Source organism: Antedon mediterranea, chromosome 6 (assembly GCF_964355755.1).
Source record: "Antedon mediterranea chromosome 6, ecAntMedi1.1, whole genome shotgun sequence".
In the NCBI taxonomy this organism is placed as follows: domain Eukaryota; kingdom Metazoa; phylum Echinodermata; class Crinoidea; order Comatulida; family Antedonidae; genus Antedon; species Antedon mediterranea.
Window position 1 is genome coordinate 22,287,814 of NC_092675.1, and position 18,240 is coordinate 22,306,053.

At 33.7% G+C, this 18,240-nt stretch overlaps 3 protein-coding genes across 3 annotated transcripts; 2 read left to right on the plus strand and 1 right to left on the minus strand.

The window, feature by feature from the left end:
- Positions 1–110: 110 nt before the first annotated feature.
- LOC140051455 (NADH dehydrogenase [ubiquinone] 1 beta subcomplex subunit 7-like) lies at positions 111–2,921 on the minus strand. The gene is made up of 3 exons (XM_072096675.1): positions 2,658–2,921; positions 839–1,007; positions 111–543 (listed from the first exon to the last, which is right to left on the minus strand). Exons 1-3 carry the CDS (start codon positions 2,767–2,769, stop codon positions 444–446), a joined length of 381 nt encoding a protein of 126 aa, XP_071952776.1. The 5' UTR covers positions 2,770–2,921; the 3' UTR covers positions 111–443.
- Positions 2,922–4,044: 1,123 nt separating this feature from the next.
- On the plus strand, positions 4,045–10,550 carry LOC140051108 (glutathione peroxidase-like). The gene is made up of 7 exons (XM_072096217.1): positions 4,045–4,190; positions 6,782–6,873; positions 7,621–7,768; positions 8,091–8,239; positions 8,580–8,604; positions 8,844–8,903; positions 9,320–10,550. Exons 1-7 carry the CDS (start codon positions 4,065–4,067, stop codon positions 9,350–9,352), a joined length of 633 nt encoding a protein of 210 aa, XP_071952318.1. The 5' UTR covers positions 4,045–4,064; the 3' UTR covers positions 9,353–10,550.
- Positions 10,551–10,901: 351 nt separating this feature from the next.
- Positions 10,902–14,407, plus strand: LOC140052001 (nucleoredoxin-like protein 2). The gene is made up of 3 exons (XM_072097373.1): positions 10,902–10,983; positions 11,958–12,267; positions 12,813–14,407. The coding sequence occupies exons 2-3, from the start codon at positions 11,972–11,974 to the stop codon at positions 13,006–13,008; spliced, it is 492 nt and encodes a 163-aa protein (XP_071953474.1). The 5' UTR covers positions 10,902–10,983; positions 11,958–11,971; the 3' UTR covers positions 13,009–14,407.
- Positions 14,408–18,240: the final 3,833 nt, after the last annotated feature.

Here is an 18,240-nt window from a genome sequence, read left to right on the forward strand (position 1 = left end):
AACATGTACAATTCTCAGGTTTTTTATGCAGTTAGCAAATAATGGTTTGAGCACTATTGCACCGGTACAGTAGTTGTTCCAATTGAGAAAAAAACACTTAATATTTGAAACTCTTTGTAACGATTGAAATTTTATTCAATTAACACACAACTTCTAGATGTTTTAAATGAAAACCATTCACTTAAACCACATCAAACTCAACTGTGACTACTGTATAACATTGTTGTCTTTCATATTTTTGCTTCAGAGCATTCCGTAATCTTTTATCTTTCAAATAATTCTTTACAGTATTTTGGTAAAAATTCAGGAAATTGTGGAAGCTTTTATGATGACCAGGCAAAATCATCATCAAATCATCTGTATTTGTTATGTATCATTTTTTTGTTTTTATGATTAGGTAAACCAGTGTCAGTTCTAAAATAAATTCAGTCTTTATTAATTATTTAACCCTTCAATTCTTCTTTTTCAGCTCTTATTCTCTTCCTTTTAGCTCGCTCTAATAACCGCTTTTCTCTCTCAAATTCCTTCATTCGTATAACAAAGCTGAAAAGATAAGAAATAACAAATTTAGTTATCATTTGGTTGGAGACATGTATGTATATCTAAAAACACAATTTTTCAATTGTCACGCAGCATAGAAAGATCACACACACTGTACCATACTGTATGCTGCATCGATACCTCATCATGGATATTCCTATGACATCATTTAAACTTGGTGTGTGCTTGGTCAGCAGTTAGATTTGGGAGTGCTTTGAATTCATGAAAATTGAGGAATACTCATTTAAAAAGAGACAGTTATTATTATTAATAGTTGTTTATCAAAAATAACACTTACTCATCAAATTCGCACTGATCATATTCATGTTTAGCATGTTCACAATGAAAACCTAAAGGAAACTGATCACGACGGCATTTTCGATAAGATATTAAAAGATGAGCACAATAATCTCGGTCTTTCCAATTCAGATTTGCATTATTCATTTCTTCTTCTGTTGCAACCATCACTGTAGTGTAATGAAAACAAATGTTTAGATTATAATTTCAACCAATTATTAAATTAAATTACATGTCCGGTTTGAGGTTGCTACTGGTGTGTGGCTTGAGTAAAAAATGGGGGAGCCCCATGCCAGATAGATACGCCAGATGTGTATTTAATATTTTCTAAAGGAATTTAGAGAAATAGGACACTAAATGCACAGTTGAGTAAAGTCTCACAATTGTCGTATTCGAGTGGACCGTTGAGTAGTTTTTCCGTTGAGTACTTCTTTAACGGAGTATTTTGAGCGTTGAGATTGTTCTTAATGAAAAAGCTTTCGTTGTCAACGTTTTATATTCGAATGATATTCTGTTGAGCACAAATTTACAATTGGAATACAAAAAGTACTCAACGAATCTTTACGTTGACAACGAAAGTTCCCAATCGAATACGATAAATCACACACCTGAGGTGAGGCTCATGCTTTTTTATTCAAGCTCCCACATCACACACAGACCTCAAATTTTACGCTTTTTTACCAATCACAATATTTTTTAACAATTACTTCAAAACAACGTAAAAACTAACTTTTTGTTGAGTATGTTAAAAAATTGTCCTGGCCGTTTTTTGTTTTTTTTTTAGTTGTGTTGTGAATGATGATTTACAAAAAAAGTGTGCAAATTCAATATTTTAGTTAGGCCTAGCCCTAGACTAGACAGTAGAGAGGGCCTAGTTGAACAGCTAGGTAGGCCTATACTGTCTATGTTATGCGCGATTTGAACGATTTGCGCAATTTGAAATTGCGCAAAAAAAATCCTTGCGCAATTTGAATTGAAACATGTGTTTCAAATTGCGCAAGCAACGTATTAAATTGCGCAAGTAATCTGCAAATTGCGCAAGGTTTTTCCGACAGATTGTGAAATCATGCACACCCATATTTTTATAGTAATTTCTAAGAATGATTCAAAATTAAAGATAAATATCGCATTTCCTTATTTTAGTAGTGCAAATATTGTTATAAGTTAGCATACCGTCGAAGAACCGACGAAGGAAAACGAAGCGGTGGTGTTCCACCAGGCGGGCGCGGCGCGGGCGGCCGGCTATACTACTCTAGCCTAGCTAGGGTCTGGACTACTGATACTGACTAGGTTACATGGCCTAGCTTAAACTAATATTAAAAACTTAAAAAGTGAGTATTAAACATTATCTTCATTGAAATGGTCTTATTTATATAATAAAAATAATACTAAATTTTAAACTCCTCTGCCTAGGCCTAGCCTAGCCATGTATGGGAAAATTTACAGTTCGTTTTCAAATTGCGCAAAGGTGTCATATTGCGCAAGAACTATCTTGCGCAATTTACAAATTGTGCAGCGCAATTTAAAATTGCGCAAAGATTTTCTTGCGCAATTTGAAATTGCGCAAGTTGATTGCGCAATTTGAAATTGCGCAAAAAAATCCTTGCGCAATTTAAAATTGCGCAAGAATTCTTTTGCGCAATTTCAAATTGCGCAAGGATTTTTTTGCGCAATTTCAAATTGCGCAAATCGTTCAAATCGCGCATAACATCTATATAGGCCTACAGTAAGCGCTGCATGTAGTATACACTCTACTAACTAGTAGGTAGACCTGGCCTAGGCCTAGCCCAGCAGTTCCAGCAGTGACCATACAAAAATACCTCGTTCTTCTCGTCCATCAGGAAACCCATAAAGAGGATCAAAAGTCGGGTCAGTCCCTAGCGTCGGCGCCGTATCAGGATGTATGAAATAGTGAGAGACATAATGTCCCATCTTGAATACTTATATACTTTTATTTTCTTCAAAAAGTTAGGCCTCCATACAATGATTTATAAAAAGCGTAACAGAGACGGTTTTGACGGGTCTTCTTATTTGGTCCACTGCATATTCCCCCGGCGCTAGCGATTTCCGCTCGAGCTTACAAAAAATATATATTACGACGCATGGGGGCGGCATTACATTTTTTTTTTTATCAAATCAGAGAGCTTTAGCAGTATTTAACATGCAAAATCTCCTATCTAGTGAATACAATTTAAGAAAAATACTTAAATGTTTATTGAATTGACTGAAATTCTTAATATTTAATATATTATGAAATTAGATCTCGGATCGTTTTATTTATTTCATGTTTATTGAGCTCTACTCTTCCGTGTATTGAGCACTCTCAGGTAAACTAAATTTATTTATTAATTTATATACTGTATATTAATCCAAAGGCAAATTACTGAAAAAATGACAATGCTGTGGGTATCAGTGGCAGGATCTCAATGGACATACAAAAAAAAAGCGAAAAGCTAAATCAGAACGATAAAGTAAAACAGCCAGATTAGCAGAGCTTTCGGGTAACACTTAGCCCTTCATCAGTGATTTATATATGTTAATATATTATACTTGCACTGATGAAGGGCTAGTGATTCTTGAAAGTTTCTTATTTTATTTTGTATCTCCCCTGAGACTGATACAAACAGTCTCCACTAATTACCGGAATGGTAATAAAATATTCTCTGCTGTAGGCCTATATATTCTTCTCCTGCACATCTGTGAAAAAAATAATAATTTGCCTTTGGATATATTTTATAATTTATAAATAAACATTCTATAATTACATAGCCACTATAATTAGTTAATCTATTTATTAATCGCCGCAAACTATAACGTGAAGAAAAGTGATACAAGGACAGTGTACCAGTCCAGAGAAGATAATATTTCCGCCTACTTGGTTGAGTATGTGTAACGACATTGATACAGTTCAGTGCTGGTCTTTTTAGAGAGAGATTCATTAAATTGAATACAATGTTTGTTTATGGAACAAATTGCAACAAAGCTATACAATTGACAAAAATGTATGGTAAAATGTTTAAAATACTGTTAACGGTTAATTAGAGACCAACTCTACTAAAGACCACTAAAACCCGGGTCCCAAAAAGGGGTCTGATGTTTACGCGCATGATTATTGTTTACAACTCACTACTAATGATACTTTGTGTCCCCATTAGCGTCCCATATGTGATCAAAATCTGTCAAATAATCGCGACGAAAAAAGGGGAGGAGCGAGCGCGCGAGAGAGCATGCTGTTTGTCACAAGATTACATAATTTGTTTAGGCCTAGGCCTAGATCATTACAAAGCAGTTTTTTATCGTGCCGGTATATTACTGCTGTTCCATACGTTAGCGTTGTAAGCTTCACAATTATGGTAAGTTATATGGCTAGTAAAATTAAGCCCAGACTAGACTAATTAGATCGTGAGTGTAAGACTGGGCTAGCTAGGCCCTAGCTAGCTCTAGGCCAAGGCCTACTCCTAGGCCGTATAGTAGAGTACCCTCTAGGCCTAGCTAGCGTGAGCGCGCCCTATGTATCCTCTGGATCCTCTACCTACAGACCGCTCATATAGCCTAGCCTACACAGACAGACAGCAGTCTGAGAGTGGGGATCAAAGTTTTGTAAACAGTAAAGTAAGAAAATGTTTTATTTCTTTTTTGCCATTATTATATTTATAATATAGGCCTAGCCTAGTAGCCTAGACTAGGCCAGGCCCAGGCCTAATAATTGATTGTAGAGAGTAGAGGTTGTGTCTGGATTCTACTAATGTATAGACTATAATTATATGCCTAGGTAGATGCTGCAATGTTTAAAATTAAAATGCCTGAAAAAATAATAATGCTAAATTGATTTGGAGCATTTTTTTTTATATTATTTGGCTAATATCAAAAAAATGCTCCAAATCAATTTAGCATTATTTTTTCAGGCATTTTAATTTTAAACATTGCAGCATCTATCTAGGCATATAGTAGAATCCAGACCCAACCTCTACTCTCTACGCCTAGTATAATATGAGAAGTTCTATATAAAATAGGCCTACATGATGCCTAAAAGAAGTGAAAAGTACAACAGTTTAATATTGAAGTTCTGTCTGTGTAACATAACGTTTCCTTTTTATCTGACCTTTTTAAATATTTTAATTTTTTCGAAAAAAGTCAGTATTTCCGTTGTAAACAATTATAAAAAATATAAAATAAATGTAACTTTGTCAGAAATTAAAATGACAATATTTGACAGTTAAATAAAAAGTCTGTAATTCCAGATCATTTTGCATTATTTATCTAATTTTGTGACAGTATTATTATTCTTTGCTTCATACAATGTCATACACATTTGTTTGTTTGACCTCTCTCTCTCAATGGAATGAACCTCTCAATGGAATGAACTTCATTAATTAATATTTAACACGATAGTAATGCATGCTTTAATAAAATAAATTTACAATAGACTTGGCCTCAGATGGTAGTGTACTTAGTATTTCTCATACAAAGGGGCTTACCATACCAAATTTGATATCGATGATGACCCCATTTAAGTGAATACTTTTTGTTTATTTAATATCTGAATTTAAATACTGTTCAGAAAGGTCAAGAGGTACTTATAAATCTAAAGTCCAATTTTATTCTTAAAGGTCAGCCAGAAACATGCATGTCAAAATTATTTTGTAAATTATATAAACAAATTTAATTATTATTTAAGCAAAAAATTCAAATTGCACTGAAAAAATGTCTTAATAGTAAAATGTCGATTTTGTTTAAAGATGTATTGTCCCTTTGACTAATTAAAAAAAAAATTTTTTTTTTATATTTCGATAAAAAAGTGTGTCATTTTGAAGTGTCATAATAGTTATTAACTTTCACCAAAAATTAATTGAAAAAAAAATAATTTAACCGAAATACGGACGTTTTTTTGTTAAAAAAATAACTTTGACTTCCAGTAAAAGTTTTCGATCAAAACATATCTCATAATGCAACATGCTTGTTTGGCTACTCTGTATGCATAATCATAAAACTTACTCGCGATCTGTGTGAAAACACCTTCTCAACCGCGACGAGTTGTAAACCATCCTAGTAAGCATCATGCATAATGCATACTCGTGGTTTGAAATTTTTGTTTACTTTCGCTTGTGACGATTTTCTAGACGAAATGTAATCAAATCAATTTACCTGTTAATTACGTAAACTTGTTGTTTTTGCCTCAAATTTTCGACTTAAAGTGAATAACTTTAATATTACTTTGATATGGTCAATTTAAATTTAGAATATTTTTTTTTTCATTTTTTGTGTTTCAAGGGACAATACATCTTTAATATCAGTAGTTAGTTATATTACTTAATTAAGTATTATTATTATTAACTTAAATTAATTTCCAGTAAGTACCGTAATTTTTTTTTAAATGATTGTGATGACTTTACAGAAACTGAAAATATGGTGCAAGAAATGTTTGTATTGTACAAAAGTAAATTCATGACTTCGATTAAAACCTAGAAATAAAATTTAAGTTGTTCATAATATTACAGTGTGTGAGTGTGTAATTATTTCCCACCAGTACCATACAGTAACATTGTTGGGATCTTTAGATGCCTCCTTATGACATTTGTGTACAAAAAATAGATTTATTACTGCATAATAGACTTGCTCCAAGTCTGTATTTATTGTCTTTTTTATGTCATTCCACACGTCATCGTTTTGATTTTTGTTTGAAAATACAACTCAAGTATTACACGTATGAAACGCCATATGTGCAAAAATATTTATATTTTTACTAATATTAAGACAAAACTCCGTCTGGAGCCCAGACTACTGCATCTATTAATATTTTATTGGATCTACTGTATGGTGCATTGTAAAAGTTTTTTATAAATTAGCTAAGATTGAATATAATGTGAGTCTCTTAGTCTATACATTTAATAACTTAGCGTTAATGATGTTCAAAGTCTATCAAGTCAAGTATTTTGTTTTGCAGGCACAAGCCATGGATTGGAAGAAAGCAAAGTCAATTTATGAATTTTCATTAAATGATATAGATGGCAAAGAAGTTAGTTTAGAGAAATACAGGTATAGTACACTAACTCATGTTTAATATCGGAACTCTAGGCATTGTAATGGGAATTGCTGGACGATAACAATTTGCAGTAAACCCTGCTTACAAATAAAATAACAAAATAAAAATCGGCTTTCACGCAGCTCATTCCCCAAGCCTCTGTCCACAATTTTCTAGACACTACTCATATTTGACATCAAGATTAATTCCAAAATACATTATAATGTATTCATTAAATTATGGTTTAATACTGTTCTACGATACTCATACTAAAATGTATATTCATTCTTAAATTGTATATACATTGTAACACAATACTAATTTAAATTTAAATGTTCAACATTGTAAAATGATATGTTAACATAGTGAACATTGCTCCACAATAAACATGTCAATTGGTAAACATAGTGCTTAGATCTAGACACAAAGGAATAAAATATCAACACTGCAGCTCTTGTTGCCATAGCAAGTTTGCATTTTCTGGAACTTTTGGCTTACGAGCTATAGAGCTTCATTGACTCTTTAGAAGCCCCAGATGCTGTTTGTCTAACAAATAAATGAAATTAAATATGTTTATTAATATAAGTAAAGGTTGGGTTAATTAACAAGCACATGTTTTCCATTTGATCTGTAAATTATTAACAATAACATATTCTGTTTGAACTAAAAATCCAAACAAACAGACTTGCAGTATACTGAGTGGCGATCCTATGAAACTATTAAATTAACTAAAAATATTTTGTTTGTTTGATTATTTGCAGGGGTCATGTTTGCTTAATAGTAAACGTTGCCTCTCAGTGAGGGTTCACCGTTAAGAACTACACTCAGCTACAAGAATTGCACGCTAAGTATGCTGAGTCAGAAGGTCTTAGAATCCTAGCATTCCCTTGCAACCAATTTGGCAAGCAGGTAATTGATAAAGTAAAATTAAAGATATATTTGTTTGCACTAGTCTTTGTAAAAATTTAAACCATGGGTAAATTTCAGTTGTTGTAGTTACCAAAGTTTTACAGGGCAGGTAATAGTCTGTAAAAATAATAACCATTGGCCTTGATTAATTTAAGGGAATTGTAGCAAAGGATTTTTTCTACAGGCAATGTTCATTCATTCAAACAACAGACTTGACCTGGTCCAGATTTCTGGGTGCCCAGCTTTTCCTCAAATGTACACTCATGAGTCTATTGTATGGTATTGTTAGTCCATTTTTTTATTAATTGTTTTATAATTTTAGGAACCGGGAACAAATGCTGAAATTAAGGAATTCGCTACAAGTAAATTTGGTGCCGAATTTGATTTATTTGCAAAGATTGAAGTGAATGGAGATAAAGCTGACCCGCTTTATAAATATCTTAAAAGCAAGCAAGGTGGAACGCTAGGAAGGTTTGTAGTAAACAGTCTCTTCATTAGCATGGAAATAAAGTTAATATTATTATTTATTATCCTGCCATTATCTTATTATTTATAGCAATACCAAAAATAATGGAATCTTTCATTGAATTTCATACTAAAAGTACTTAATTTCTCAACAATTAAACAAAATTACTCGATTTGTTCAAAGATGATGTTCTTCTATGCAATTATACACCGTGAAATGTAATTAATTTAACCTTGATAGTACTTCACTCCTTTTAAAAAGAGGTCATTCCTATTATAGAATTACGATGTGAATAATCTTCTGAAAAACATTATTTAGACTAAAAAAACTTTTTTTTCATTTCAGTTCAATAAAATGGAATTTCACTAAGGTAAGCTGATTTTAGTTTTTATTTAATGTTGGAATTGCAATGTCTAAATATGCTTAACCTTCTAACTCCAGACCAACTTGAGTTTTCGCATCACCAAAAAAACATTACAATTAGTCTTCACCAACAAGACAAACAAAATCTTATAATATAGCTCATATTGATGAGCTGCAACATGACATGGCTTTTTCTACCTGATGAAGTAGTCTTGACTAACATTTTTGGTACGTTTTTTCTTGCAGTTCCTTATAAATAAAGAAGGTATTCCAGTAAAACGATATGGACCACAGACTTCTCCACAAGTAAGTACATAACATTGCAGTTGAAATATTTATAAGTGACAGATTGACAAAGAGTAGTCTGATGCACAAAGGGAACAAAGACAATCTTGTGCTGGAGGTACAGGATGCATTCAAACAATTTTGGATAAAGCTATCATTAATTGTGAATTATCTAGAAGCAAGCATAAAAATATCTCATAGAATTTTGTTTGTGAAAAAGGTTACTGGCCGGGGTTGTCTGAATATCAATTTTTAGTTGAATTTGGCCACACAACTCTCTTAGTCCAAAATTAAAATTAAATTTCTTTTTTTTCTTATTTTGCCATATCTTGTTTCTTGTTTAAATTGTCAGTTTGTGATCAAAATGATTATATCTAGTCATTTTAAAGAAATATACAGTATCTATAAAAAAAAAATTTTTTTTAATTTTTTTTCAGAGCTGTGCGAAAGACTTCAGTAAATACTGGTGATAGTGTTAGCGGTTTTAAAGAAAGGTTATCGGCATACAGGTTGTGTGTCCATGTGATATGTAATCTTACAACACTTTATGACGGTCGACTCCTAAACCGCACTAGCGGTGGTGTTGACCTGACAATTGCGTGCTTGTGTTTGTATGGTTGCTCTTACAAGGTCACATGACCTTATACGTTGATAACTGCTTCGTATCTGCTTTTAAGTTTTAATTAAATGTTTTCTTCCATATCATGTTTAATCAACTCATTTTAATTTTTATAGAGATATTTAGGGTAGGCTATGAAATAGTGAAATTGTATTTGAAATAATTTCATTTTCCGTCCAATCTAACAGTTGTTGGTGGCAATACAAACTGTGAAATAAATGTATGTAAATTCATTTGCTGTTGACAAACACTGCTAACTTTTAGAAATAAAACAAGTTGATTCTAAGGCAGAATGTTTAGGAAACTTCTAGTTTAAGTTTTTGGAATTCAGAACAATGGATGATTTTCTGAACTCGCCACATTGTTTTGGTTGTGTTTGAACTGTTATTGTATAGTACATTTACACAGTGATAATGATTGTAAAATTAATTACCAGTATTACTATTATTAATTCATTTGCTATCAACATTTTATTATTTAGATATTTAGAAATATAAATAATACCAAAAATACCTTTTTCAATGTGCAATTTCTTACTAACAGTGAATGTATTTAATCAAAACGTTATTTAAATTGAAGCATAGAACAACAACACAGGTGAAATAACATATTCAAAATACTTTTTTTGCAAACAAAATTATAATTTTACCAGAAATTAATCTTCCAAAACTGCACTACATATTTCATGTTTCATGCTTCTTGTTTTCAATACTGTAGGTTAATTAGATAAGTGACTGATTTTAATAAGTGATTACTGTATACAGTACAGCAGTATCATTTGTCGTATTCGATTTAGACTTTCACCGTTGAGTACAGTTTTTCCGTTGAGTACTTCTTTAACGGAGTATTTTGAGCGTTGAGATTGTTCTTAACGAAAAAGCTTTCGTTGTCAACGTTTTCTATTCGAATGACTTTCTGTTGAGCACAAATTTACAATTCGAATACAAAAAGTACTCAACGAATCTTTACGTTGACAACGAAAGTTCCCAATCGAATACGACAATTGATTTGAAAAATACTGGTTTTCAATAAAGTGTAATTAGATTCACATCAAATTGTATTTGTTTTATTTTTAATATTTGTTTGACACTAACCATGGAGCATATTTCTTCATGTTATAACCCACCATAAGAAAATAATTATTCTGATATATACTGTATAATTAATTTATATTTATAATTTATATTTATTTAAATTTTGCATTGCATCGAGCACTTTAGTAATCAAGTTTACACCATACTTTAAAAAAGTTCGAATTCCTGACGTATGGGGCGCTATACAATTTTTTATTTTTACTAAAACGATTTTACTTTCTTTTGTAATGATGAGGGCGTTGTTCATAAAATCATTTTTTAAAAGCGTTCCATATTCGATCGTCACAAACGGCGCGCATGGCAACAAACAATTCCAATTCCAAAACTGGCTAGGCCTAGGCCTAGAACTTTTCAAATGCTACGTTAACAAATATTAGGCTAGTTTAAGGTATTTATGATTTACACTTCGCTTTCAACTATCTTCGATCCTAACACTGATTAATATTTTTTTTTTTAGTTTCTAATTGTGTTATTTTATTTAGGCTAGGGCTAGGGGAGGCTAGGCTAGGCCTACCGTAGGCCTAGGCCTAACCCCTAACCCTAGGCCTAGCTAGGCAAGGCCTAGCTATGCATAGCCCTACTAGGCTAGGGCCTAGCCTAGGCTATATTTTATTTTTTGTTTTGAGGAGCCTATTCACCATTCTTTTAGGCTCCTCCACTTTATATTTATATATTTGTAAAGTGAAATAAATGAAATGAAATATAGGCCTAGGTTAGGCTAGGCCTATTATTAGTACTCATTAGCCTAGCCTAATTTAATTAAACCCTAATTAGGCCTAGGCTAGCTAGGCCCTGGCCTTAGTTAGCTAGGCCTAGCCTAGCTAGGGTTTAGGCCTAATCAATAAATCAATCAATGGCTAGGCCTACTAGCCTACTACTACTAGGCCTAGGCCCTACTAACTAGGGCCTAGGCCTACCTAGCTAGAGTAGGCCTAGGTTATATAGGCCTACTAAACTAAGAAGGTAGATAGGCCTAGGTAGGAGGCCTACTATTAGTAGGCTAGGTGTGGGACTAGCTACTACTAGACTTCTTAGGGCCTAACACTACAGCGCCCTCTATGCTGTGTCAGCAGAGTTTTCTCATTTGCAATAATATTAATAAGGTTTATCGCAAATAGCTTGCATGATGGAAAGGGTTTGGGAGCAAACGTCACGACTCGTACACACAAACACCAAATTATGTACGTACGCATAAACCTTATGTCCAAGTTGGCCAAGTATTTCCTTGTGCTGCACTTATTGGCACTTGATTCGGTCCCAATAGGACTACCTCGTTGCGTTGGGGTCGCTAAGCCTAGATGGCTAATTGCAAATTTAAAAAAAAATTTTTGATATTTAATTTTTTTTCTCTTATCATATTAGGCCTTATATAAATCATGGCATCATTATTCAAAGGAAAGAGACTTCTACGAACCAATGGCGAGGCCATTTTGGATACAGATGCCATATTGGATGGTAAGGTGATAGGCGTATACTTCTCAGCCAGTTGGTGTCCACCATGTCGTCAATTTACACCCGTCCTTGCTAATTTATATCAAGAAATAAAAGACAAGAAATATCCATTTGAAGTAGTGTTTGTGTCAGTTAACGAAGATTCTGAACAATTGAAGCAATATCTTATTGAAGATCATGGTGATTGGCTGCACTTGCCATTTACAAGTCCTTTCACAAAGTATTTACTGTTTTTGTCTTTACTTTTCTTAGTACAGTATGCAAGACCGAAACCATTAAAAAAGGCAGCACTGCTCCAATTTTGGACATGGAGTAGAACAAGTCCTCTACGAAAACCTCTTGTCACGCGTTGGGTGGGTGCTCACTCACTGAGAGTGTAATAAAAATGAAATTGCATTTTGCATAACGACACTCCACTCTCTCAAGAGTGTTGTATAACATTGAGATTGCTACTAACACTTTATATCATCTGACCACCAAATTAACATAAAAGCTATCTGCTACTTAACTCAATTGATACTATAGCACACCATTTTTAAAAGAAAGTAGCAGAACATAATATGAATGGTATATAAGATTTTATTCCAATATTGCATTATTTATTTAAATAACTTATAACAATACACCATCCTTTTCAAACTGTAATACTGAACTTAACAACAAAAGAATTTGGATTTTGGTTTTAAAGTGTGCAGTTTTGGAAGATTTAAGTGGTCATAATTATTTAAATAGTTTTAATAACATTTAATTGTTTATTGTTTACAGTGAACTAACAGAATTGTTTCATATACAAGCTATTCCAAAACTGATCATCTTGAAACCTTCTGGAGAAGTGATCACAACCCTTGGACGAAAAATGATACAGGAGAAAGGAAGTGTTTGCATTCGTAGTTGGCTAGAAGCTGCTGAGACTACTACAACCAGATATGAAGATAAAAAGAAAGATGCTATGGTTGAATGAATGGATCTTTTTCATGAGAAAAGTAATTCAGAAGAAAGGAAGTGTTTGCATTCGTAGTTGGCTAGAAGCTGCTGGAACTACTAGTATAACCAGATATGAAGTAAAAAAGAAAGATGCTGTGGTGGTTGAATGAATGGATCTTTTTCACGAGAAAAGTAATTCAGAAGAAAGGAAGTGTTTGAAAGTCCCAAAAGGAAAAATTGGGACCTTATTTCGCTTATGAGACTTCAAAATAATTCCATCAAAGAGGTTTGTTCTATTGACTGCATGTACTGAAAATTATTCAGTGGTTATTGACAACATTTATAGTAAACTTGGTCAGAGATTTGTGGTAGCGGTAGGTGATGATCAACTGGTTAATTCATTAAGATGCACACTATGATGCTCCACGCCAACTATGAAGAAAAGAGGTGTGTGAAGCAGCAACTGCAATTAGTTGAAGCCTTTAGTAAGATAAAATAGTATGTAGTTAATTCAGACTGGGCACAAAAAAAGTATGCAAAAAGTCCAAATCCACCATAAAACAATTGAAAACAAACTAGTTCTCCAGCCAGTTGGTTTAGAGAGAACAATAGTTACTCACTTTAAACACTGGGGTAGAGTAAAGGTGTCTGGCTTGGCCAAATGCATATTACTACCCCGGTGTACTAGTCCACACAAACACAGCCACTGTCACACACAGCCACTGTGCAAATTGGTACTGGACCGTTTTAGAGGTGTTTACCACCTGTTGGTCCAGATCCTTCACTAACTGAGTTAGTGAGAAGTCGAATAAATAAAAAATAAATACTATAAATTACCCTTAACTAAATTTATTTATTTTTAGTTTTGCCTTAGCAGATAATTTTTTGTAGCCTGACCCAAACAAGTGAAATTGCAAAATTCTGGTAAATTAACTGAAACTACAGTTAGTTTAAAAGACAGTTGACATTTTATTTCAAGCAACATTATAAATTGATGTAAAGCGCTGATTATGATATAATGATAGAAATTAATTAATATATGTTTGGTTTTTTTTACTTGCCACTTCAGTCTTTAATAAACTGTTTGTTCACTGTTGTAACAAATCGTTTACAGGAAGGAATGAATCTTTAGATAACCACTTCTTTCACTATTAAGTGTAACTTTGTATATAAATTTGGTTGACCAAATAGTTTTCTCATAATATTCAAAGCAATCAATTTAACCATGAAATTCTAACAATGTGCTGTTTTCAATACAAGCGCAGACTTATTTTGATAAACTTGCGAAGTTCACTCTACTGTAACTATCAATAATACCAACGCCATCTTGAATTATATTGAATAGAGCTAGATTTAGTCAAAAGTTATTGGATGAGAAGTTTCCAAGTTACTTCTAACAACAAGACAAGGGTTCGTTAAGGTGGCTACGCCTGTATCATTTGTTGATGGTTGCACTCCCTTTGTCTGTCTGTGACAATAACAATACTCTTTTTATTCTGATGACGATTGTATGGGTAATTCGCGCTTGTGCAAATTCAAAACTGTGTTGTCTATCTATCACCAAGAAATGGTGATGTTAGGGATTCTGGGCCTCTGCCAGTCTGTAGTGCTGTCTCTCTTTCATCAGCATGACATGGTGTTCCATGTATTGCTGTAGCCTTTTCTGCTTTTTGGTTGCTTTTCCAGAATGTACACTTTGCTACTGGCAGATCCAGCATAAATCTGATGGTATGTAATTTTTTGAGCGATAAATTGTTTCCAGGTTTTTGGAAAGTTAGTATAAATAAATTGTTATTATTAAATAATTAATTTTTCCTGCTTTATCTAAATTATTAATCCTACACATCTGATAACAAAACAGATAGAATATATGTCACTCGGCGAACAGAATTGCAGACACCGTAAAAATATTTTTCTGCCGCGACTTCTCTGTGGTCCAAGTGGTAATGAATCAGTTGGGCTGACGATTTGAAAGTTAGCTGGGTATTTTTTCTTGGGTGTCGTAGGGTGCTGGCTATTCCGAAGTCTGATAGCATCACTCTATAGCAGACACATCGTAGTGGATAAAGATGTTCCTTGCTGCTTCTACGTCATTATGGAGAATTCCTCGTTGGTGCATGATGTTGAGGTCAATGATAACCTCTCTTGTCATGAATATGCAATCAAGCTCACTCCATGATGGATGTCCAGTTCGCAATACTTTTAGTGCTGTTGTACTAGGGTTAGAGTATTCCCCAACGCACCATGCAACATACATTGGCTTGGAGAAAGATGGCCACGACACGAGGACCTGAATGTTGGTCACTCAACAACTCCAGTTAGCTAGGTATTTTTCCTTTGGTGTCGTAGGGGGCTGGCCATTCCGAAGGCTGATACTGATAGCTTCGCTCTATAGCAGGCACATGGTGGATAAGGATGTTTCTTGTTGCTACGTCATTATGGAGAATTCCTCGTTGGTGCATGATGTTGAGGTCAATGATAACCTTGTCATGAATATGCAATCAAGTTCACTCAATGATGGATGTCCAGTTCGCAATACTTTCAGTGCTGTTGTACTGGATAGGGTAAGAGTATTCCTAACGCACTGATGCACCATGCAACCATGGCTTGGAGAAAGATGGCCACAACACAAGGACCTGAATGTTGGTCACTCAACAACTCCAGTTAACTATGTATTTTTTCTTTGATGTTGTAGGGTGCTGGCCATTCCGAAGTCTGATATCTTCGCTCTATAGCAGACACATCATGGTCGATAAAGATGTTTCCTGCTGCTACGTCATTATGGAGAATTCCTCGTTGGTGCATGACGTTGAGGTCAATGATAACATCTTTTGTCATGAATGCAATCAAGCTTACTCAATGATGGATGTCCAGTTCGCAATACTTTCAGTGCTGTTGTACTGAATAGGGTAAGAGTATTCCTAATGTATTCCTAATTCCATGCAACCATGGCTTGGAGAAAGATGGCCACAACACAAGGACCTGAATGTTGGTCACTCAACAACTCCAGTTAACTATGTATTTTTTCTTTGATGGTGCTGGCCATTCCGAAGTCTGATATCTTCGCTCTATAGCAGACACATCATGGTGGATAAAGATGTTCCTTGCTGCTTCTACGTCATTATGGAGAATTCCTTGTTGGTGCATGATGTTGAGGTCAATGATAACATCTTTTGTCATGAATATGCAATCAAGCTTACTCAATGATGGATGTCCAGTTCGCAATACTTTCAGTGCTGTTGTACTGGATAGGGTAAAAGTATTCCCCAATGCACTGATGCACCATACAACATACATACATCCTTTTAAGCAAATTGCAGTCTTTTTACTCTACTCTACAGCTCACTATGTCGGTCGGGTAGACTCAAGTTTGAGCACTCAACTGCAGCCATGTATATGGCCTTGTTTCTTAAGTTCCTCGATACTTTAAGGAACTTTAGATATGGCAGCAACATCCATTGCCACACCCTCCCAAGCCCGTTTTTTTTACTTTCCTGTGATTAGGTTGCTCAAACTGCCGTTTATTACATTTTTTCTTTTACTGACTCCGTCAATCAATGCTGATATTTCTGACGCTGTGAAATTAACGTTTCTTTTTTCTTTTTCTGCCTTTTCCATCCTTGTAAGTATAATATTATGATGACACGTTATTACCAGTACAAAGGGGACGAACTTTTTTTAAATTATCAATCAATCGAACTTAAACGTTCTCACGCTTTGCCCATCGATAATTTACTAATTATCACCGTCAAATTTGCAATAAAATTTTTTCAATATAAGAAAACATTGAAAATATTATGTTGATAACCTCGTTTTGAATAATAAATAAGACATTTACTTGTCATTTTCTTTCATTTGGTCCAGTTCTGCATCTTTGAAATACAATTCCTCTTTCACAAGCCTAAAAATAAACAAAAAATTCATTTTTTTTGCCAGGATGTGCTTAAATTCTTATTTTAAGTTATATACCTGTTTGTAAGACAGATACTTACTCCGGAGAGGTCATTGTTATAGCGCTTTAATTTGCACTTTCCTAACTGCATATCTAAAGATAAAAGAAGAAAACATCATAGAAAATGTAAAGGCATTTTTTTCCAATTCCAGATTTTAAAGACTCCAGTGGATTGTTCACATGGGGAAAAGCAGAGCCACAATCAATCTCCTGTGTCAATGAAGGTTGAAAAGGCTTTAATAGAAGCAATATTTTTTTTTATAGTTTTAATTCCTTCTTCATGACCTTTGATTTCAAATCTTCTTTCATATCAGCATGTCTGAAAAGTAAAACGATACAGTTATTGTTTTTTAACCGAATCCCAAAGGTTTAATTGACTAACTCGCTGTTCAGTTTTTCCACCTGTTGATCCAACTTTGATATTTGTTCCTCTTTAAATTTGAATTATTTGATCTGATGTTCAGTCTCTTCTTTATTCATTCTGTAACACAAAAAGAGATGAAAGTCCAAACGCTGTAAAAATGGTTATGTTTTAGACTTTTACATTCGGGCATTTATGTAATCTTTTATTAGGTTTTTTTTAATGTATCTGTTATTTTGCAATGCCAAAAAATTATCCATCTTCGCCATACATACCTCATGTTAAGAGATTTTTCTGTTTGTTTTAAAGTACTTTCAGCCTACAAAAACAATAACGTTATTTGATTATTCCAATCCTGAGTACAAACATATCTCTATTTTATTTCTCCCATGATTATCAAGTTACTTGTCATAGAAATCAATATCAAACTTTTCGAGACTAGACAACTCAGTCAGCGATTAAGCAAGAATACTGAGCATGCCCAGAAACATGACCATGTGCGGGACGTTTTAGTTGTTCTAACTATAATGCGTCCTCAAATTTCTATGTATTTATCAACATGAAATGTTTAGTGGAATTTTCTTCTTCAATAATTTCTTGCTCTGCTATTCAAGCGTATGGCCTGCTTTGAACACTTTAATTTTTTCAAAGTTTTTCCTGATTTTTCTAGGCTGATTTATTTTTCTTCCTTTAAGCTGCAACAGCAAATGTATTTGTAAAGCTTACCCTGATTAAGTATGTTGGCTATGGTTTTAACATTAGACAGGTTAGCAACAGACTAGTCGGTACTTTACTACCATGCTCGATGTAGATACACTAACTGATTCATAACAACTATGAGAATGCTCTTTAGACATGTTTGAATACAACGCACACGACATAAGTGTACATTCTTAATCTGATATGCGTATAAACATAATTAATAATGCATCGTTATGTAATACATGTAATAACGC